Consider the following 22,229-nt stretch of genomic DNA (forward strand, 5'->3'; position numbering starts at 1 on the left):
TTGCAATAGAAATACAAGTTATCTATAAAGTACACACAAGTAGTATTACAGCCCGAACAAATGGATGAGCAGTTGAGATATATACATATATATGTAATCCTAGATGGCATAGACAATGGACAGCACTATGAAGACCACGCTGAAGGTAATGAAACAAATCCGATCGACGGCGGTGGCCAGCAGCATCCAATCGAACTGCAGAGCACGTGCCGAGGGCTCTTCACTGGGATTGATGTCCAGCGGATTGGTCAAATCATCTGGACCATCGTACAGTTGGTCGTCCAGCTCCTTGACAATGCCATTGCCCTGTCTCGACTGCGTCTCCGCCTCGCTGGTGAAGTGCGAGAGGAGCAGCCAGGTGCCCAGCTTGCCGTGCAACAATCGCTTCAAACAGTCCGGTAAACGACGCTTGTGCTGAGCCGTAGCCAGATAGAGTACCACCACTTCAATAATGGTAGATATGCTCAGGATTAGGAGGCTGGAGCTATAGAATATCACTGTGAAGCAGAAATAGTGGAATAGGTTAAAGCAACTCTTGGTATCCGACTAGTAGATACTTTGTACCTAGTTCTAAATTTCTGTAACAAAAATTGACACTCTAAAATATTGTTTTTTGAAAACCTTTCATAATTACTTTCCGTTAGCTTTAGAATCTTTATTTAAACATAAGCATTTACCAAATATATTTTTGGCTCAGAACGTAGGGTAAGCTTTGAAATATCAAACATTCCAAATATCAATTCCAAAATTCAAAACAAAAATTAGATTTTTGTCTTCGATTTAAGAGGGGAGCTTGAGAAGTTATTAAAATTTTTTAATAAACTTAATTGGTCCTGTATGACAAACTTAATACGAAATTTAGTTTTTTTAGCTCATCAAATCTTCGAGATCTACTCAAAAAGAAAAAGCCACAAATGCTTCTGCGTTTAATAAACACATTTCAGATCTTCACCATTTAACAATCTTTGACCTGATATTTTATGGATATGTATGTCTTCTTCTACGTGTTACTACTCCTCTCAAATATTAATGACTAGAGAGGATAAACGTTGCATACTAACTTACCCACAAGTGGTGTATTTCCTGCCAGCACCGGCAGCAGTTGGGCAAAGTACATAAGGAAGGCGGCAATCAATACGATAAGTATGCCATTGAGTAGTATCTTCTCGCCCATCTGCGGAGGCAACCAAAAAGTGGACAGTGCCAAGATCACAATGCAAGAGGCGGGCGTATAGATGACCGCAGTGTACATCGAGGAGCGTCGCTCAGCCTTAAACGTAAACTCCACATAATTGTAATGGTCCTGACGTACAAACTTCGTCTTTCCGCTGACAATATCCCACTCGGTGGATTGGACCATCTCATCATAGTCGAGCGCCGGCCTGCGCTTATCGTAAGCCGCCTCAATGTGGCTCTGAGACCAGGTGCCAATTTTCAGCTTGCACGTCTGTACATCGTAGGGCCAGTTGAGCATGTTGAGATTACAGTAGGCGGTGTAAACAGCAGTAGGTACCCACAGGAGCTTGCCATCATGGGAGATTATCACTTGAGTTTCCGCCAGATAATTATTATCATCGGCGGCAGCATTGAAGAGTGTTATCTCTGGCTTCCATAGCTGGGACGCAGGCACATGCACCTTGGTAATGTTGTCGTAGTCGAGTGGGTTCCACGATCGAAGCTCATCCATCCAGCTCTGTCATAAGAACAGTCATTGTTACATCAACCAAGTAAACATATTCAGTTTTATCTGTTACATACACGCTTGCATAGGGATATTTTAATTATGGAATAACGGAAGCCAATGATATCTGCAAGGGTATAAAATCTTCGGCAAGCCGAAGTTAAATGTTTTCCCTACATAATCTTTACTTACGGCGCTCAGCCAGCAATGCAGCGTAATTTTGCTGTTTAGCTCATCGATATCTAAATAGTTCACCGAGAGACCCAGATTTATGTTCGTTGGCTTGCCCTGCACAGTGGGCTGGGCGTTGGTGTCATAGTTCATGAATAGATTCAAATGAAGCCGATCCAGTGTGCTGACATTGGCCACCTTCCGATCATTTCCATCTGCTTCGTCAGGTTTAGCTGATCAAATGTATAAATAATAATAATAATTATAATAAAGAAGAATTGTTTTTGATAAGATATTTGTTTATCTATGCATTCATATTTACATGAAAGCACTTACAAATGGTGCTTGGCACGGAAATGAGTAGCAGGCCCACCAGCAAGAACGGCAGCCCACGACCGGAAATCAATGCTTTTATCGCGTACGACATTGTTGTTTCTCAAGTTCACAGTGGCATATATTTAGTCAGTTTTTCGAAAACATATAAAAATACACTTATTCTAATTTAATGTGCGCCCATCGAAATCTGAATGTTGAGTGAGCATCGACTGCGGCTCGAGAGCCAGAAAAGGGGTTTCGCACATGGCTGCAGGCTGTGATAATGTAAACGGCAGTTGTGTGGCGAGCGAGTGGATAAAAGATAACGCTTGAAGAGTAAGTGCAGTGTATGACGCAGCGCCCACACAAACAATGGCAACGAAAAATTTAAATTCATTTGTAAGAAGTTCAAATTCAGTTGAACATGTTTAAAGCTAACGAATTATCATTCGTGTTAACAGTGAAGGGAGGTATCTAGCAGTGCCAATTTGAGCTTAACAGTGCTGTTAATCAAATCAAAAAAATAATTAGCAATAACTATTTTGCTCACCTTAAATGAATTAAAATAGTAACAGACAAAAATTACACTTAAATATAATGTAATTTTGGAAAGTTACACACAGTATTTTAGCTGAAAATGGGAATACCTTATCAATAACAGTGCACATCGATGAATCAGTATGTTATCGACCATCCCTAGCGTTGACGTGTGCGTCGATTTGCTGATGTTGTTGTTGTGTGGCTGCGTGTCAAAAAAATTGTTACCCTCGCCGAACGATTTTCAACAGAAATCGTCAACGGCAACTAAATATTAAAGCTTAAACGTAAACTAAGAGTTAAGTAATAATCAACAATTGAAATGGCAGAGGAAGTCATTGGCAGTGTAAAGGATGCGATTAAGGGCATATTCGAGAACGTAACCGGGAGCCCGAAGAATGAGACGATTACCAGCGAAAAGAAGCCATCGACGCCAGAAGGCATTGCGGTGGCGTACGGCAGCCTCGTCATCATGGCCATGTTGCCCATTATATTCGGCTCCATACGTTCCGTTAAGCTGCACAAAATTAAAAAGGTGGGTGGTCGCCCTATCACCCCATTGTTTTTCGCTCTATTTGCTTTCACTTGCACTTTCACTTAAAACAACATATGTTTATACACAAACACATACAAATATATATATATATAAATTCATATTTCACAGTCGACTGGCGAGAAGGCCGACACAATGACCAAAAAGGATGCCATGTATTTTCCGCTGATTGCGTCCGCAGCGCTGTTCGGCCTGTACATGTTCTTCAAGATCTTCCAGAAGGTGCACATAAACTTGTTGCTCACGGGCTATTTCTTTGTGCTCGGCGTTATTGCGCTCGCCCATCTACTGAGTCCCGTAATTAACTCGTTGATGCCGGCAGCTGTGCCCAAAGTACCATTCCATATACACTTCACCAAGGGTGAGGGTAAACACAAGGAGGACATCATCAACTATAAGTTCTCCACGCACGACATTGTCTGTCTGATAATCTCATCGGCAATTGGAGTGTGGTATCTGCTGAAGAAGCATTGGATTGCCAACAATATGTTTGGATTGGCCTTTGCCATCAATGGTGTGGAGATGCTGCACTTGAACAACTTTGTGACGGGCGTGATTTTGCTAAGTGGCCTTTTCTTCTATGATATCTTCTGGGTGTTTGGCACAAATGTTATGGTCACTGTGGCCAAGAGCTTTGAGGCGCCAATCAAACTAGTCTTTCCCCAGGACATTCTCGACAATGGCCTGAATGCTTCCAATTTTGCGATGTTAGGCTTGGGCGATATCGTTATTCCAGGCATCTTTATTGCCCTTCTGCTGCGCTTCGATGATAGCAAAAAGAGGAAGACGCGCATCTATTTCTATTCCACACTGGTTGCCTATTTCCTGGGTCTGCTCGCGACGATCTTTGTGATGCATGTGTTCAAGCATGCGCAGCCGGCGCTGCTTTATCTTGTGCCCGCCTGCATGGCTACGCCACTCCTGGTAGCTCTAATCCGTGGCGAGCTGAAGGTGCTCTTTGCGTGAGTCCTAATTTTCCAAATAATCTTATTTCCTTCATTAAATTGAATATGCCTTTACAGCTATGAAGATCATCCCGAGGATAAGCCTGAGAAGAAGGAGAAAAAGGAAAAGGACGAGAGCAGTAACAGCAGTAGCAGCAAGAAAAAAGATTCGAAAAAGGCCAAGTAATTCATTGCATGGATTACATATGTAGGCCATAATTTCCCGAGCAAACTCCCCCGCGTGCATGTCTTCTATTATTGGCTATTAAGATTTTTTAGTTGTTTTTATTTAATTTCGCATTTTTCGCTTCATTATGCTTCCTCCAACACAAATCTATAAAAGACGATTTTGACTATTATGATATGTTAGGAATAAGTTCCTTAACCGGGGCACATCTAAGCCACTACTGATTTCGTATAGAAAGTTAATTATTTAATTGTACAAAACAGAAAATGAAAATCTTTTTTACCTAATATCAAATTAACTAACAAACTTATCTACAAGTTAAGAAAAAAACAATAAATTGAAATATTCCAAGTGTTTGTGAGAAAAACCAAATGCAGAAGCGATTAACTTGGAAAATATGTCACTTTGGTTGGTTGTCATTTGAGTAGTTACGTGATTTTTTACTCAACATCCCTGAAAATATTTGAAAAATTAAACTTGCAAGAAAACGGAACAAAAGTTTGCACAGATTTGATTTGTAATTTGGTATTTTACGGCAATTTTGCACTTTATAAGTTTGGTCACATTGCTGTTGAAAATACATCGCATCGATATATCGATATCGTCTGTCATCGCTAATGCAAGCCGAAGCCGTCAAATTGCGCTAATTTTGCGCATAAAATTTTCAAGTTCAGTAAGAAAAACTATCAAATTGCGAATTAATTAAGCCGTCTAAGGTAGCAGGCAGTCTACACAGGTATTTATTCGCAATTGAGATGCAGTGGCTTGCGGTACTTTAGTGTTAGTGGCTGACAACATTTTTCTAAATCACACAGCAGACGCATCAGCAGAAGCAGCGTGTACAGCGTAGGTAGAAGCAGAGGCAGAAAGGAGACACCGCAATAGATTTCGATTTCACAAAAGCGAGAAGCGAGCAGCGAGAATCGGTAAGAACGTCGCGCGCAAAAGAAGAAAACAGTTGAAAAACACAAGATGTCCGGCATTGCTATAACACGTTTGGGTGAGGAGCGCAAGGCCTGGCGTAAGGATCATCCATTTGGCTTCGTTGCACGCCCGGCCAAAAATCCTGACGGCACATTGAATTTGATGATCTGGGAATGCGCGATTCCCGGCAAGAAGACTACACCCTGGGAGGGTGGCCTCTACAAGCTGCGTATGATCTTCAAGGATGATTATCCAACGTCGCCGCCCAAATGCAAATTTGAACCGCCGCTATTCCATCCGAATGTGTATCCATCGGGCACTGTTTGCCTGTCGCTGCTCGACGAGGAGAAGGACTGGCGTCCGGCCATAACAATCAAACAGATTCTGCTTGGCATTCAGGATCTGCTCAATGAGCCCAATATCAAGGATCCCGCTCAAGCAGAGGCCTACACCATTTACTGTCAGAATCGCTTGGAGTACGAGAAGCGCGTCCGAGCCCAGGCTCGCGCCATGGCAGCCACCGAATAAGAGGACTAAGAAACTAGCAAGCAACAAATATATCCTTACTCTCCGTGAAAGCACATTAAGCAGCCACATAATAAACGATACAGCAGGGCAGACAGGCAGAGAAGAAGTGATCATCCACACACAAAACACAACAAAACAAAACAAACTTTTAGGAGCGAGAAGCGTTTTCGTGAATGCTTCGTCTTAATTATGAATATATTAATAATTCATAAGTTGATGTCAAATGTAAAACGATAAATATTAACAATTCGGTTTGCACCAATTTATAAATTATACACATATGCATACATATAAATTACGATACAATTACAATTAAATCATATAGATTTTCTTACTCTTGTTTTTTCAGAGCACTGTTAGTTTCCAATTATAAGTGTATCAATAAATATATAAATGTGGTAAATGTATGGTTCCAAAAGTAATATCGCTGTGCTGACGTCATAGGCCTGCTTACGTGGAGGAACAAGATTAATTCTAAAGTATAACAATCCTAAAAGTATGCAGTAATAATGTTGCCTCGGTCAAAACTAATGGAAATCAAATACTCGTTTGCTGATATTTTTTTATATAAGAGAAAAAATCCGTAAGACACTATTGTCCTTTGTTTCCTATACTCGCCTGAGGCAGGATAAGCTCAATCTACTGGCCATAGGACATCAAAATAGTCCTCAAGTGGCCGAGATAAAGAAAATTCTTTGAGTTTGCAAAAATGTTGGAGAAATTCTGCAAAACTTTGAATGCCAATCGACAGCAACAATCTCAATGAGCACAAAAATATGTAACATTTCCAAGTTGTCAGGATAGGCCAGAGTTATGGTTAGAAAAAGGATATTTTTTATATAATAAGCTCTAACTCAGACAATCCTTGACAGATTTGGTGCTTTATGTTCACAAGAAGGACTTCTATCGTTTGGTATTCAAGGACTCGAGGGTCATCTCAGGATCAACAACCATGATATAGTTAGGCTGGTAATAAAAGACAGCCCCCATTTATTTTGAATAAATTAATTAGTTTTATTGTCGCACACTCTTAATAAATACATATACATAAATATGTATTCGTATATAGCATATACATATATATATATATATATATATATATATATTTAAATTACACAGTTTTATTTGTTATATCTTTGTACGCTTAGACGCGTTACAAGCAATAATTACAGCAATAATTATTATTAGTCGCGTTATCGAATCTATTAGGATTATTTACCGTTTACATAAAACGTCGGTAAGTTTCATAGTTGGTAGTTGGTAGTTGGTAGAGATACTATATCTAGATATTGAAAACTTGTAGTTTCTTGCACTCAATTGTAGTTTCTCTTCTAAGTGGTAAGCTTTGGCATGCATTATATGTCATGATTTCTACAGTACACTCACATACTATATGTATTTAGATATATATATCTAGGTATGTTATGTATATTATGTATCTATATATCTAGACTGCCTGGCTGCTCTCAAAAACAGGAGCTAACTATTAATGTCCTGGCGCGTGGCGTGTTGTGGCTGTTGGAAGTGGGGCTGTTATTGTGGTTGTTGTTGTTGTTATTGTTGGAGATTCTCCGGGAATACTTTCGATACTGTATCGGTGGCTGTGGTGGGTTTCTAGAAGCACTTGTAGTACCATTCCAGCTGCTTGCGTTGCACCTCCCACATCAGCTGGCTCTCTCAAATGGCCGCCTCCTGCAGATTCTCCTTGTTCTTCTGGAGCAACAGCAGCTCGCTGGGCGACTGCAGCGGCATTGAGACGCCACCACCCACCGTGGGACTGGGGCTATCATTTGCCTCGGGTCGATGCGGTTTGCTCTTGCAGTAGAATTGCTTGTGCGCCAGAAATGTCTTCACATAGTTGAAGGATATGTCGCAGGTGGAGCAGTATTTTTTCAATGCCTCCGCTGCGCTCGGCCCAAGCGGGGAATTGGCTATCGGCGGGGGTAGCGATGGTACTGATACATCTACTCCAAGTTCCATGGGCTCCGCTTTAATGTGGGTAAGTGGCGTGCCAATGGGTGAATTATTGTTCTCATGCACCAGACTCAATGTGGCCACCGGTGCCTCCAACGCCTCCGTTTTAATGTGAAAGCTGGCAGGTAAACAAACAATAGATTTAGGATCTGTATTCAAGTGTAAGTTGTTAGTAGGTTCTTACCTGGGCACAGCTGCTGCCTCCCGTTCCCCATTAACCAGCGCTACTTCGGGTAGGGCGTGTGAATTGGCTTCGTGTTCGCGCGACTCAGGTGAAATGGAGGGCGAACTAATGGCCACATGTGGATGCAGTAATTTCATGTGACGCAGCTGAGCAGTGAGGTTGGTTAGACATTGATCTGGATTGGTTTGTCTTAGGTAATCAAGTGAAACTCACCACATTGCCCTTGTAGGATGAGGCATAATTGCAATGATCGCAATTGAAGAGCTGTGCCGGATGCTGATCCAGTTGCTCTTGAGCTGCTGCTGCTGCCGCCGCCGCTGCTGCCACAGCGGGCAGATCTAGATTCAAGGATTGAGTTGGAGCAGCAACTGCAGCTGCCACCGTCGCAGCATCCTCCTCAAAGATGCATGTCATGTAATGCTCCTCGTTCACATCGCTGGTCTTCTTATCGAAATGGGTGCGAATGTGGGTGCGCATCCCGCGGAGAGTGTTCCCTTTATACTGGCAAATGGAGCAGCGAAAAGCCTTCACCGTTCCATGCATCTCCATGTGCTTGCGGGCGAGAGCAGCAGTGGGACTAATTACGCCACAAACGGGACATTTATTGACACTATTCGACGTGGCAGAGGTGGAGCAGGGAGCAGGCAGTTGTGGAGTTGCTGGTGGTGGGGGTGGTGGACAATTCTGTCCGTGCTCATGATGAGTCTTGCATTTCGGGCACTTCTCCTTGGGATGGGCGAGTGGCAGTTGTGGTGCTGGTGCTGCCTCAGCTGGCGTGGCAGCTGCCGCAACGCCTCCTTTCAGACAGTAGTAATTCTGATGCGCACGCAAATTATCCAGCGAGGTGTATTTAATGCCGCAGGCGGCGCATATTAGTTGCTGATAGGCAACGGGAGTGGTTTCTGCAGAGGAGGCGCCAGCATTGCCGCCAACTGATGATAGTCCACTGGGAGGCGTTACAGCGCTTTTGGAGGCATCTCCATCCAGACCCGTCTCCTGGTTGCGTGCCGAGCAATAATGTTGCTTGTGCGCCAAGTAATTCTCATATTTGCAGAAGACAATGTTGCAGTCCTTGCACTTGGAGACGCCCTGCTTCACATAGATCTGCGGTGCATTCTGTGCAGAGGATGGTGCAGCAGCACTACTGCTGGGTGCTGCACCAGCTCCTGGAAATCCTAGTTTGGCCAGCTCCACCGAGCCACTGCCAGCCACAGCAGCCGCTGCTGCCGCAGCCAGTTTGAGGGCCAACTCTGGATTCGTTTTGGCCAGCAGCGATTCGGAGAGATTAAAATCGGAGGGCAGCATGGAGCGCAACGGCGGCAAATTATCCAGCATATGATGGGCTGGCGGTGACATCGACGAAGCGCTGCCAGCTCCAGAGCTGCGTGGACTTAAAGCACGTCGCTTGGGTGAGGGACTCATCGAGGGGCTGCTGGGCAGCGAGGGAGCGCAAACAATTTGCTCGGGTGTAACGCTGCCGCCACTGATGCTCTCCAAGTGAGCATCCTTACCTGCAGCATCCTCGGCGTCGAGCAATGCAGCGGCAGAGCGCGCCAGACGCTGGCGCTGCAACAGCGCTGCGATTGGCGAGCGTCTTAGCGATAAATCCAGTGGCGTCGTCTCACTGCAAGTACGTTAAAAAAGGGGATGTTCAATTTAAGGACACGAACGATTATTCTCCTTTCTATATTTAAACTTATCATAAATCGAGAGTTTTTTGATGATCTTCTGATGAACGTTGGAAAATTGAATAATTATAATTTTTGCTTATTTTTAATTACTTTTTAATTCCTGAATTTGATTGGAATCTTCTTTGACTTACCGTATGCCGCTTGTTTCCTTGCGCTTGGGTTCTGCTGGACTTTTCTTGGGTTCAGTTTCCAGGTTGCTCGAAATGCTCACAGGAGTTGGACGATCTGGCTCTAAAGCGGGCATCGGTATCTGATTGCTGCTGGGCATAGGCGTAGGCGTAGGCGTGGCACTGCCCCCTAGCGTATTTATGTTTAAAGCCGTGGCTAGAGGCTTCAGAGCGCCATTGTCGAGCGTGAAGCATGTGGACTCCGGATTCACAATGCCCGACGTAGAAGTGGTGCTAAAGAGAAGACGGAAAGCATTGAAAATTAATACAAAATTAACAAAAAGTTAATTTAATTTTGATTTATAAATATACACGGATTGAGCAATACTCACAGTGGTCCCGGTATCAAGCTGGCAGCACGTATAAGCGAGCAGGGCACTATGATAATCGGATTAGTGGGCAGCGCTAGGAAGGGTTGCGGTGGTGCCACCTGCAGCGAGGCAGCAGCAGCCGCAGCTGCGGCGGCGGCAGCAGCAACCATTGCTGGCGTTGGCGTCTTGTTGCGCGTCTGTGGACTATGCTTGCCGGCAGCAACAGCAGCAACTGATGCAGCTCCACCCCCACCACCACCACCACCACCAGCACCAGCTCCACCAACTCCAACTCCAACTACAGTACCAGTGATGCCACCCGCCTCCGGCTTGGGCGTCAGTTGTCCATCGCTGCGACGGGAGCTGCAGTAGTGCTGCTTGTGGGCGCGGTAGGTCTTGATGTTGTTGAAGCGGATATCACAGTCGCTGCAGTAGCGATCGATTTGCTACGGGGTGAGATTAAAATGCAATTAGTTTGTGATTTGAGGGGGAGGGGGGCACAGGTTGCTTTGTTGGGCAGAGGCTTGCCGCAGTATTGCGTCAACCAACTCACTTGACTAGAGCTCTCCTCGAGCTGCGCACCAGCAGCAGCAGCAGCAGCCGCCGCGGCGGCGGCAGCAGCGGCGGCAACAACACCATTTGCTGTCAAGCTGGAGAGGCTGTTTAGGCTGGGTGCCGCTGGGGATGTTTGATGCATGCGCATGTGTCGATTGAGGGAGACCTTCTTGTCGGCACTGTAGGAGCACTGGGTGCACGCATATTGCTTGCCAATGCGGGACATCTTGTTGGGCGGCTCGGAGCCGGCGGCAGTTGAGCCACTGGAGCTGCTGTTGGCATTGGAGGTGCCACCGCTGTTGGATGTGACCTTATCACCGGCAGCGTTTGTCTCCTCCTCAGCATCCTTGTTGCGATGGGAGCAGTAGTAGGCCTGATGCGCCTCCAGCGTTGATGGTGAACTGAAAGCAATGCTGCACGGCAGGCACATAAATCGCGCCGGTTTCAACAGCGGCTCCACATCCGGCTGCAGAGTCGGCTGCTGCTCTGGCTTGGGCGGTGGACCCAGCAGTCGTGACTCGTGCAAATTGAGCTCCTTGGCATCGGGCTTCAATGCCGGATCTGAGGCAAGCAACGCATTGAGTCGCAGCTTGGGCAGTACAATTGGCGGTGGTGTGGGCGTGCGCGGTGGTGGACTGGGCGTGACTGGAACTGAGGGAGGCGTATCAGCTCTCTCCAGCTTTGGCACCAGTTCTCCAGGCGTTGGGCTGCGCGGCGGCGTTGTCGTGGTCGGGTTGTCCGCCAACTTCTGGTCGCTGGAATCCTGGGCTGCCGCTTGCGCCTCCTCCAGTTCCTGTTCCATGTCAGTCTCGACGGGTTGCAAGGAGGAGTTGTTCGACTGTTGCTCTAACTGCTCGTCTTCGGCCTGATCCTCGAGCTGTTGCTGTTGTTGTTGTTGGTGCTGCTGGTGTTGCTGTTGCTTCTCCTCGCTCAGCTCGTGTGCGGCCAATTCTTTGGAATCTGCAGATTTAATACATAAATATTGTTTATTGCAAAGACATCAGAATATATACAACTTTATTATTTTCTATTAATCCCTTAAATAGTAATACTTAAAATATTATCCGTAGTATATCAAAAATGTTCATTGATTAAGAGTCGTTTCATGTATTTTTGTAATCAGATTTATATGCTTAACTTTTCTGTGATCTTACCTAAGATGTTTAAGTGCCAATGAAGATGTATAAATGTGGAACACATTAAAAAATGCTTAAAACAAGTCTCAACTACAGAATTAAATAATTTCTTCAAATAGATCTGATGATAATTAAGAAACAATGGCTTCAAAGTGTTTGCCAAGATTACATTAATTATAGAAAATTATATATGTCGGTCGACTAGCTAACAGTCAAATCCGTTGTATGTGTCAAATGTGGTCAGAGAGGTTAGCAATTATTATCGAACAAATTGTCAGCGGTGCGAGTCAAGCGACAGGCAGCTGTGAAAACAATGCGACGTTGTCCAAGTCCAAGTCCAAGTCCAACTCCAACTTAGACTCCACAGTTGAAAACGAGCAAAAGGCTCCCAGATCGAGGTTGTCGGCCAGTCGAAGAGTCAAACAGTCCAACAGACCATTTGGCTGTTTGGCCCGTTTGTGCCGTTTGGTTATCCCGCGAACGCATCTCGACGCTGGCATGGAATACGTGGAAAAGCCGGCGAAGTTGGAAAAGCTCATGGTGGTCAGAAAGAGCAGTTAGCAGTTGGAGCATTCGAGCATTCGAGCATTGGATTGCTTTTTGCATTCGGCTTGATGATTAGAGCGGGGCCAGAATGCTGACATCTGATTTGTTTTTGGGCAACAAAATATTATAACGACCAGCGATGCGGCGGATAAGACGCTACACAGTGGAGAGGCATACACACAGAACATGGCTGCGATAGATATGAAGGCGCCGATAAGCTCCACGAGTTTCTGCTTCTTCTGCTTCGTCTGCTTCTCGTGCGGGCCGCCAATGCGCGTTGACCTGTCAATTGTTGGCTATTGAAATGTCAGCATAAGTTGTTGTAGCAGCCCGCCTGCAACTGTAATTTGTTGTTGCTGCTGCGTTTGCAAGTTCGTCGCCTGAGTCTTTTGATTGCTTTGGGTCGCACTGACGCGCTAACCGCGCCCACTTCTCCCCCATTGCCAGTCGCTCTAATTGCAGTGTCGATTTTCACGAATTCACACACAGAATCCCACAAGGGAAACCAAAAACAAAGAGAGAAAAAAAAAACATTGCTGCACGTGAACAATCGACAACATCTCTGTGCGAGTAATGCTCCTCCAAGGCTCTTTTGGGCCGCTGCTGCTGCTGCTGCTGATGCTGCTTCTGATGCTTGGTGCATTCCAGCGCATTCTGCTTATTTGTAAGATATTTATTGCCATCGATTGGCGGCGCGATAAGCAGCACACGTAAAGTGTTTGCCCCGGCGCAGACAAAACACGCCAGCAACAGCATCAGCAACAACAGCAGCAGCAGCAGCAGCAGCAGCAGCAGCAACTATAGCTTCAGCTTCTCCAAGTTTGGTGATATTCGACGGGGTAGAAAGCGGATACACTCACGAAAAACAATACATCATATTTTACTCAAATTAAGTACAAACTTAAAAAGCTCTGAGCAATTATAAATCCTATTTCAAAATAGCTGCGTTCTCCAACTGTAATATTTATCTTGAATTGCGATATTTTGTCCAGGTAAGTTAAGAGTTAGAATTTCTAGGACTTACTATAATAAAATAAGTATTTTTTTACTTTTTTTATGGCCGAGTCTTTCTTTAAGTGTAGTTTAAAGTTTTGGCTAACAATGGTAAAGCTGCAGTTGCTGCCGGCAGCGACAGCTGCTGCTGCTGCCGCTGAGGATTAGCTCTCTGCTCTGCGTCATTTTATTGTTGCTGCTTGCCGCATCGTTTGTTTAGCCATTTCGTAACGCCGCACACACCTTGGCTACACACACACACACACACACACGCGTACAACAACTACACACACACAACACACCAACACACAACGCCAACAATTGTTTATCAATTTGTTAAATCAGCTGAGCCGCTGTTGCCGTTCGCCGTCGCAGCTTTTGCGATCGATCGTCGCCGATAATGCGACACACACACACACAGCTAGCGAGGAGTTGAGGGTCACGAGGGGGCCGAGTGAGGGGGACTAGCGGGGGCTTTTGCTGCACTTTATCAACCGGCAGATTATTGTGGCTGGTTTCTCACTTGGGCAACATTGCTGTTGCTGTTGCTGTTGCTGTTGCCGCTGCTGCTGTTGCTGCTGCTGGTGGGCGTTTTTGCAGCCATAAACAATCGAGCAATTTGGTGGTGCCCCAAACAAGGGCCACAATGAGCAGATTAAGGGGTGGCGGTTAACGGAGGCAAGGGCAGGGCGACCCTTTGTTCATTTGTCGCTGGACCCTCAACTGAGGCTGGACCGCCGACGCGGCTAATCGTTGGCAAAGGCGAAGGTCAGTTAACCCAAAAAAAAAAAAAAGACAAGCAATACTCTAGCAGTTGAGCATAAGCGACTGCGCGATACACTGCCAGAGAATCGATAGCTATGCAATTGGTCTGTCTAAGCTCATCACACAAAGTGTACAATTTATAGTAGAAATGGCATTTTTTAACTTGAAATTGATCAAATTTTGAAGCGAGCTCAGCGCAGTTTAGTGAGTTGATTGACTTAGGCTACAGCCGGTAATTTAATTGATAAATTTATTGTTGATTGTAATTTAATTGACATACATAGATTTGATTATACAAAATAAGTACACAACATTTTCTACTTGGAAACAGAGTATGAGAAAAAACCGAAGAAGTAGAATCGAAGCACATTTTTTGGGCTGAATTCAGGATCTTGATCGGAGCCAGGTATTCAGCGTGCCTAGACAGATCAGGCGACGCCGGTTGGTCTGGTCTGGTCTGGTCTGTTCTGGTCTGGTCGAAACAAAACGAGTCCGGAGTCGGTTGCGGGGGGCGTATGCGTATTTTAGTGGGAGGAGGGCCGTGATAAGAAGCGCTCGCTTTGCATGCATCCACAGCTGCAGGGGTTCAAGTTGCAAGTGGCAGCAAATTTAAGTAACTTATAATTAAACAAATTTCCCAGCGGCTGGCTGCACAGCCAAACAAATTGAAAAACGTGAGTCTGGACAATCGGGCTTAAAAAGAGTTGGCCAACAACAGCGGAGCGTTGAATTGTCCGCTGCAAGCAGCAGTTTGAGCAGCCTGCTGATAACGAAAATCTTCATTTTCGCCCGAAAATGTTGCCACCTTGTGGCAATCAACGCCATCAGCAGCCAGTAGGGACTCCACCACTCTCCACTTGTACTCGAGTCGACTCCGACTGCGACTCCAACTCCAACTCCGTCTCTTCACTTATCAATTGTTATTAATCAACAACAAAGGCAGCAAAACAAATGCAGAGAGCGCTAAATTCAGCAATTCGCCAAATCGCGTAAAAAGAAAATAAAATCACGTTGCGGACCAACATTTCATTTCACACTTTAACTGCAAGTTCAATGTTGAATACCCTGTAGCCTTGGCAAATGTATGGCAAAGGGTATTCCAAAGTTAACATTCATTTCTGTGTATAGCTTTAATAATATGAGGAGTTCGTTATTAAGTGAACAAAGTACAGAAATTATTTTAGAAAATATTCAATATTTTCCTTAGATTGAATCTTTTTTGTTTGTACTACTGCACAGGGTATCCTATTGTTAACCCATTGTTACTTGTATTTTTTGGCTGCAGCTTTATGTGCATCTTGAGCGTTAACCCGTGCAAATAATCAACATTCTCATATCTTGGGGGGCTCTCGCAGCTATTCGTGATTTACTCGCAGCTTGCGTTGCGCTTATTTTGTTTTTTTTTTTTTTTTTTTTCAGCACCTCCTTAACACTATGGGAAACGGCGTGCCAACGAAATTCTTTGATCATTGAGGATAAGCAATTTAAAGTTTCTCAGCTTTTCTCAACGCTTTATACCCCTTGCGCAATTTGTTAAAATAACTCTGATTATTATTCAATATGCGAATGTATGAGAGGAGTATCCAAATGTTGTAAGTGGATGTATTTTGGTATCCTGTCATCTATCAAAAGATCTATCCATCCATCCTTGAAGTAAATATGTATAAAGGTAAATTACTCAAACTATCTTTATGATCTCAGCTAGCTCAAAGCTAACAAATTTGTTGTATATTTAGTTTTGACAAATAGATTAGAGAGGGAATTGAAAAGTTTGTGCAAATTAAAATTGATACAAAGTGAATCTCCCAGCTCGAGCTAAGATCGAGTTGAGAGTCGAGCAGTCTTACAAATATGCTCCTTATTCTAGCCTTGAACTTGTATACAAGAATCATACAAAGCTCGTCTGACTCCGAGTTGAACTTCAACTACGATACAGATTCCGACGTCGTCTTTAAAGAGTTCCGAGTCTGCGACTAATTTAGTGCACGTAGCTCGACTCGTAGATGTCACAGGCGACTGGGCATATGTACATGCATATACGAAGGAAATATCGATGAATACTACTACGACTACTACTACTCGTAAGGGGGTAGCCATGTGTACTCTATCTGCCATCTGTAGAAGCTACACAAAAAAAAAAAACAACAAAAAAACACACACACGGGACTGGTAGGACTGCGGCCAATTCCTCGAAATCAAGCAAGTCTCAAACTCTTTTTGATGTCTTAATTAAAAAACGTGCAAATGATGCGGACCAAGGAGGGTGTAAAGGGGGTTTGCGGGGCGGGCGACTGAAACAGTTTGTCTGGGATGCTGTGCACAGAGTTCAATGTTGAGCAATTGATGCAACTGTTGAGATGTGTTGCTGTTGTTGCTGCAGCTGTTGTTATTGTTGTTGTTGTTGCCACTGCAGCACGGCATGCTGATAAGGCAGCTGGGGCAAGGGAGATGCAGAGCGAGTGGGGGGATGAAGTAGGGCTTTGGTTAAGAAATTGTCGCAGTACTTGAAAATTTCGTGTGAGCACGCTCAGCGTCGATTGTTGCTGTTGCTTGATCGCTTGATCAGCAGCAGCAGCAGCAGCAACAGTTGTCGTCGGTTAGCAACATACACACACACACATACACACTTATATACTCCCATTCGGTTGATCAATTGCGATCTGCAGTTTCAGCTGCTGTTGCTCCCACAATCTCGTGTGTTGTTGTTGCTGCTGCTGTTTCCGTGCCTGTTGCAACTGTTGCACAAATTTAAATTGACCCAAGTGCAAGTTTGAATGTTGCTAATCTATAATCGCTACAGTCAGCCAACCAGCTAGCCAGCTAGTGAGTGTTGTTGCTCCATGTTGCTGTTGTCGACGGCAGCAACATGTTGCTGGCAGTCTCATAATTTGCGTTTATTAAACACGGCTTTCATTTGCATAAACGTCCGCTCTTGTTTATGATTAATATCGCAGCGCAATGTCGCTGGGTTGTGATCCACAACAGTAGCAGCTGCAGCAGCAGCAGCAACAACAACAACAACAACAATTGCAGCATGGCAGCAACATTTGCAATTGCTGTAAACAAATCACGCTTCTGGCAGATCAATCAATTACATTTCAGCAACTTCGTAACAACTGACAATTGCTGACAATTCAATTGTGTGTACTTTTCCTTGTACAACCCCTCCGACAACACTCCCGTCCTCGTAGACACGACAGCAATAACGTAAATGAAGGCGACGGCAACATGGAACAAGAAAATAAACGGAATTTCTCTCGTTTACCCAGCTGCCCTCGTTTACAGTTATACTAAATTCGTGAGGGCGGCGACACGCCCCCACACACAGAGCGACCGCCCACATAGAGTCAAGGGCGGCAGGCGAGGGGAGTGGCGTGCCAGCAGTAGTTGCAACTGAGAAATCGTGTCTCGCATTGTGTTAACTTCATTGCTTTGGCAATTTTGATGACTTTGATGAGTTTATCAACAAAAGCAGCAGCCACGACAAAGAGGGGGAGTGGGGAGTGGGGCAGCGGAGCAGCGGAGTAAGGGTGTCCAGTTATGTCGCCTCGGCATCTTTTTAGCAGTAAATTAAAGAGGCGCGAACATTGCTGCGAGCTGTGTGAAGAACGCGCACAGAAATTGCAAAAAGGCAGAGGACAACAAGGTACAACTTGCTGTCGAATGTACGACTGAATGACTACGTGATACTCTGTACCGAGTAGAATAACAACTGAAAATACCGTGAGAAAGCGTGTCTCTGATTGATGCAGTTGGTGACTATAAAACACAGCTTTAAAGTGAAGTAAAATTCGATTAGTTTAGTGAGAGACAACTTTTATTAATACTACTCATTTTTGAAGTGACCAGCAAAGTAGAAAGTAAAGCTGAGGCAAATATACTGGATATATCATATGAATGTTTGCTTCTGCATATTCAAAATTGCATTCAACCAATATACTCATTTTCAGTTCGCGATTAGAGTATCAAAAATCGGACCGCACACACCGAGAATGGCAAAGAGTGCAAGGAGATGGCAGTGGCATGAAAAAGGAGGCAAGGAAACAGGCGTCGCCTCATCCAAGTTGCTAACAAGATGCGCGCAAGCAACGACAACAGCAGCAGCAGCAACAACAACAGCAACAAAAAGAGCAACAAAAGCAGCGGCAACAAGAGCAACAAGCAGTTAACAAGAGTACAAAGTAAAATGCCGACACGCAGTAACGGCAGCAAACCAAGAGACAACAGCCAAGAGCCACCAAGTCCAGAGTCTCCCAGCTACCAATTCCAGTTGGAAACATTCTGCTTCAAAAAATAAAAGGAAGGAAAAACGGGCCACGCAACTCTGCGCTCGAGTGACTAACAAAGCGGCGCAGCAGACACATCATTACCTACCAATTAGGCCCCCAAAAGCATGCGTGTGTGTGTGTGTGTGAATGTGTGTGTGTGTGTGAAGCATGGCCGGATTGAGGCGCTGAGCTGCTCTTTTGGTGGCACAATAAACGTTTACAACGCGCAACAGCCACAACAACAACAACAAGCTGACTGACTGACAAGGCAGCCAAGCAGCGAAATAAGCCATAATGCAGAAAAGGTCTAAAGCAAGAAGAAGAGGCAAAAGCAGCCGTCAAGAGGAGGCTTGTATAATGTCTGTCTGTTTAGTCTACCTGGTGGCAGATTCCTTTTCTTTTTCTCTTTTTTTCTTCTTTTCTTTTTTGCAGCAGATGATGAAGTGTAAAGTGCTCACTAACAGCTTGTAATGAGTTCAAAGTGTTGTCTTTTATGCAAAACTTAACGTGGACAAGAGAAGTAGAAAAATGATGAGGAGAAGTGGGGAGAAGAAGCAGAAAGGCGCCTTCTTTTGGCGCATAAAGCGTCATATGATAAACAGGTCGTCATAATTGCAGTAAGGGGAACCGAAGATGAACGCATGAATAAAGTGCAACACTTGACAAATTGCGGATACCTCTTAAATCTTGTGCTTAATAAAAATGGAATTAAATATTTTATAGATTTATGTTTTATAGTTAATAATGTTGTAAAGCGACAAAAGAAAGTAAATAAATTTCAAAATTTAGTTTTTGAACTGTTAGTTTTCGTGGAAGAACATCAAATTTTAAATCTGCAACGCTTTAGAAGGCTAATCGCTGCATATTGGAGTCCTGCATCAGCTAAAAGATGAAGAACAACTTCGCAAATCAGCTTATATATATATATATATAATACTATATATATAATAATATAATACTATTTGCTTGCAGTTTTAAAAGTTGCTTTTGCAAGCCAAGCTTTTATTCGCCATAACTTTTTACATAAAATATTACTAGCGCTGCTTTGACCACTGTTTTTTGTGCAGTCTCATCTGGCATTAATCAACACTTAATCTCACATTTACTCACACATACACACACACACAAACACACACATTTATACATATATACTACAAAGCCAGTTGTTTCAACAATTCAGCTCAATCAGCAAAAACCGCTTCGAATTCAATTTCAAATAATTTCTGTTTGCCCCACCTCAGCTTTGGTGAATGTTTGCGCTTTGTGTTATAATCAGCCAATAGAAACAACAACAACAACAACAACAACTATAAACTACTTGTGGCAACAAGAAATATCAACACCAACAATTTCAATAAATATTATAGCAAAAAAATGGCATTTGGACGAGGGTCATTCGATCCACTTCAAACAGAAATGAGTAGCAATAAGTCCGAAAGGAAGCGGAGGGGGAAAAGGGAAACTGTTTGCCACATTTCCGACTCTTAACTAGCTAATTGACAGCCATTTAAATATTTATACATATATACTCAAAATGTCACACAGAGCCTGACAAGATTTCTGCCCATGCCACAGTCGTTCATATTTATTCCCCATTTAAGGTTTGGGGGCTGTGGGGCATGCCAAAAAATGATGAAAGCTCATTCTACACATATAATGCTACTCATATCACATAAAAAAATTACAACATAAATCACACACACACACACACACACACACACACAAACGCACACGCACACACATTTATGAGCTACACACTCACACACGCGTACAAATTTTGGGCTGCTGTATTAAAAATAATATCGTCGTCTGGTCGACAAAGATAAGAAAATTTATCCAAAGGATTGCGTGGTGTTATGGCCACCACTGAGCCAAGTCACTCACGAAGCCAGACAGTTTGGGCAGCTGGCCCCCTTCCATCATATCCGACACAAATCCCATCGCACCATCCTCAACTCAACCACCCCGTCAACGCTGCACTGGGAGAAATTATTGAAGCAGTTCTCAAAATGTGGCCATCATAATACACACAGCTAAATATTAATTCAACTTGATGTTTTCGAGACAGAACGAAAGATATTCTAGTTCTTGAATTTACTGAAATTGGAAACCGAGTATTTCTCCGAGTGTACACTCCGTTTGCGCAACCGCAAGGACAAGGCCAAGGCAGTCAACTCAGTCCCCAAACACAAGCACACACAAACACACATACACATATATATATATATATAGAGAGAGATTTTATGACCAGTTCAAGTCAAACCCATCATCATCATTATGCTCATGCCCAAGCTCATCATCGGCCAAGACAGGAGCAACCGGCCAGGAGCAGCAATAGCAGCAACAGCAGCAGCGGCGTCAGGACTTAGGCCGCTGGCTGTTTGCCTCGGCACTTCGACTGCTCCGTGATCTGTGGCCGGTGATAAGCTGCCTTCTTCTTTTTTTTTTTTTTGTTGGTAAACCGAGCGAATAAATTCCATAAATGCTCGCGCGCCAGTAAAAAGGATTACGAGGCCAAGTGGCTCTTTTTCATGTGTGTGTTTGTGTGTGTCAATATTTGGCCACATGTGCGGCAGCGTTGTGTAATTTATTGTTAAAATGTAAAGTAAAGTTTATTTGCCACCCTCGCAAAGAAAATGGGACCCACCTAAAAAATAACGTAAAAGAAAGTGCAGATAAAATGAGGAAACGCTTATGTGGAACCAGCTGATTTAATGCCCCCATTAAATTGCAGCTATATCAGTTAAATAAACTATACTCTGAGCTGATCTTAAACAAAAACTAGGTCAAATAAAATGTTATCACATTGCATGTTATAAAAATGGAAATGAAAAAATAAAGCAAACGATGATTTCTCATTATTCCTTCGATATGATGATCCAATCTTAAAATATGTTGACTAAATAACATTATAAATATATTTTAAGTTATTTTTTTTTTGTGATTAATGTGTATAATTTAGCCGAGAAATTGTACAAACAGATAAATATCTTTTCCACTTGCGTTGCATATTAGGTGTCAAAGTTGAAATGCCCATTGCAAGGGTGCAACTATGTTTGCAGCGATAACAAGCAAAACACACACACACACACACACACACTCAGAGACAACAGCACCCAAAAGCTATGCACTTAATCATAAATACAAAATATGAGCTGGCGCCAGCGTTCAATTCAAGCGAAAGTTGTCGTTCCGTTCAGTTCAGTTCCCAATGCGGTCACAGTGCGTATGCGTAATGTGAGGTGGAATGTTGTTGTTGGTGTGATTGTTGCTATTGTTGTTGCTGTTGTTGTTGTTGTTACTGTTGGAGACGATGGACGTTGCTGATAAGCCGGGCGCGTAATGGATTTTTGTTTTGTGGCCTTACTGTTGCTCGATTGTTGTTGTTGGGTTTTACATTTCGTTTTTTTTTTTTTGTGCAGCGGCTGCTGATTGTTGTTGTTTCTGTTGACTATTTTGTAGCCCGCAGCAAGACCTGCAAATGCGTCCCGCATGCCAAACTTTACTGCTGCTGCTGCTCCTGCTGGTGCCTTCAACTTGAGCGCGATAGTCAAACAGCAATAGCAGCAGCAACAACAAAAAAATGGAAAAAAAAGGCAACAAAAAAAAGGCCAAAACAAAAACTCGGCCGTCAAATGATTAATTACATGCCGAAAAGCTATCTAACAATTTGACTCGCTGTCTGTGTGTATTTTGGATTGTCATTAAGCCGAACAGCAAAAAGAAGACAACAGCGCAACAACAACGAATAATAAAAAATTATGCCTCAGATAAAATGCCATTAGAGAGTGGCGCTCCA

The 22,229-nt window shown here is 43.8% G+C and overlaps 4 protein-coding genes across 5 annotated transcripts in view; 2 read left to right on the forward strand and 2 right to left on the reverse strand.

Moving 5' to 3' along the window:
• LOC6561418 (neuronal acetylcholine receptor subunit alpha-5) lies at positions 1–2,477 on the reverse strand. Its single transcript, XM_001988525.3, has 4 exons — positions 2,189–2,477; positions 1,874–2,085; positions 1,066–1,693; positions 1–497 (listed from the first exon to the last, which is right to left on the reverse strand). The coding sequence occupies exons 1-4, from the start codon at positions 2,277–2,279 to the stop codon at positions 100–102; spliced, it is 1,329 nt and encodes a 442-aa protein (XP_001988561.1). The 5' UTR covers positions 2,280–2,477; the 3' UTR covers positions 1–99.
• Positions 2,478–2,846: 369 nt separating this feature from the next.
• LOC6562405 (minor histocompatibility antigen H13) lies at positions 2,847–4,755 on the forward strand. The gene is made up of 3 exons (XM_001988524.2): positions 2,847–3,239; positions 3,369–4,219; positions 4,280–4,755. Exons 1-3 carry the CDS (start codon positions 3,027–3,029, stop codon positions 4,386–4,388), a joined length of 1,173 nt encoding a protein of 390 aa, XP_001988560.1. The 5' UTR covers positions 2,847–3,026; the 3' UTR covers positions 4,389–4,755.
• A 61-nt stretch (positions 4,756–4,816) lies between these two features.
• Positions 4,817–6,247, forward strand: LOC6562404 (SUMO-conjugating enzyme UBC9-B). 2 transcript variants are annotated; one of them, XM_032736161.1, is made up of 2 exons: positions 4,817–5,124; positions 5,204–6,247. In XM_032736161.1, exon 2 carries the CDS (start codon positions 5,361–5,363, stop codon positions 5,838–5,840), a length of 480 nt encoding a protein of 159 aa, XP_032592052.1. In that variant the 5' UTR covers positions 4,817–5,124; positions 5,204–5,360; the 3' UTR covers positions 5,841–6,247. The 2 variants fall into 2 exon arrangements, with proteins under 2 accessions (XP_032592052.1, XP_001988559.1); XM_001988523.2 differs by having other exon boundaries at positions 4,986–5,124; positions 5,207–6,152.
• Positions 6,248–6,959: 712 nt separating this feature from the next.
• The window catches only part of LOC6562403 (zinc finger protein ush), a 63,744-nt gene continuing 48,474 nt past the window's right edge, over positions 6,960–22,229 (reverse strand). The window contains 6 exon segments of the mRNA XM_032736162.1: positions 6,960–8,144; positions 8,212–9,622; positions 9,821–10,090; positions 10,189–10,453; positions 10,487–10,613; positions 10,721–11,682. Of these exon segments, the coding sequence (XP_032592053.1) occupies positions 7,455–8,144; positions 8,212–9,622; positions 9,821–10,090; positions 10,189–10,453; positions 10,487–10,613; positions 10,721–11,682 (3,725 nt within the window). The 3' untranslated portion in view covers positions 6,960–7,454.

Source organism: Drosophila grimshawi, unplaced genomic scaffold (assembly GCF_018153295.1).
Source record: "Drosophila grimshawi isolate 15287-2541.00 unplaced genomic scaffold, ASM1815329v1 contig_1377, whole genome shotgun sequence".
Lineage (NCBI taxonomy): Eukaryota > Metazoa > Arthropoda > Insecta > Diptera > Drosophilidae > Drosophila > Drosophila grimshawi.

What these genes read in the sequence shown, in the direction of transcription:
- LOC6561418 (XM_001988525.3), bottom strand. Translation starts at nt 2,279, where the DNA reads ATGTCGTACGCGATAAAAGCATTGATTTCCGGTCGTGGGCTGCCGTTC. An exon ending in TTCCGTGCCAAGCACCATTT is followed by an intron (nt 2,086 to 2,188) that starts GTAAGTGCTTTC and finishes ACATTTGATCAG; the next exon opens with CTAAACCTGACGAAGCAGAT. An exon ending in TGCATTGCTGGCTGAGCGCC is followed by an intron (nt 1,694 to 1,873) that starts GTAAGTAAAGAT and finishes TTCTTATGACAG; the next exon opens with AGCTGGATGGATGAGCTTCG.
- LOC6562405 (XM_001988524.2), top strand. Translation starts at nt 3,027, where the DNA reads ATGGCAGAGGAAGTCATTGGCAGTGTAAAGGATGCGATTAAGGGCATA. An exon ending in AGCTGCACAAAATTAAAAAG is followed by an intron (nt 3,240 to 3,368) that starts GTGGGTGGTCGC and finishes CATATTTCACAG; the next exon opens with TCGACTGGCGAGAAGGCCGA. An exon ending in GAGCTGAAGGTGCTCTTTGC is followed by an intron (nt 4,220 to 4,279) that starts GTGAGTCCTAAT and finishes ATGCCTTTACAG; the next exon opens with CTATGAAGATCATCCCGAGG.
- LOC6562404 (XM_032736161.1), top strand. Translation starts at nt 5,361, where the DNA reads ATGTCCGGCATTGCTATAACACGTTTGGGTGAGGAGCGCAAGGCCTGG.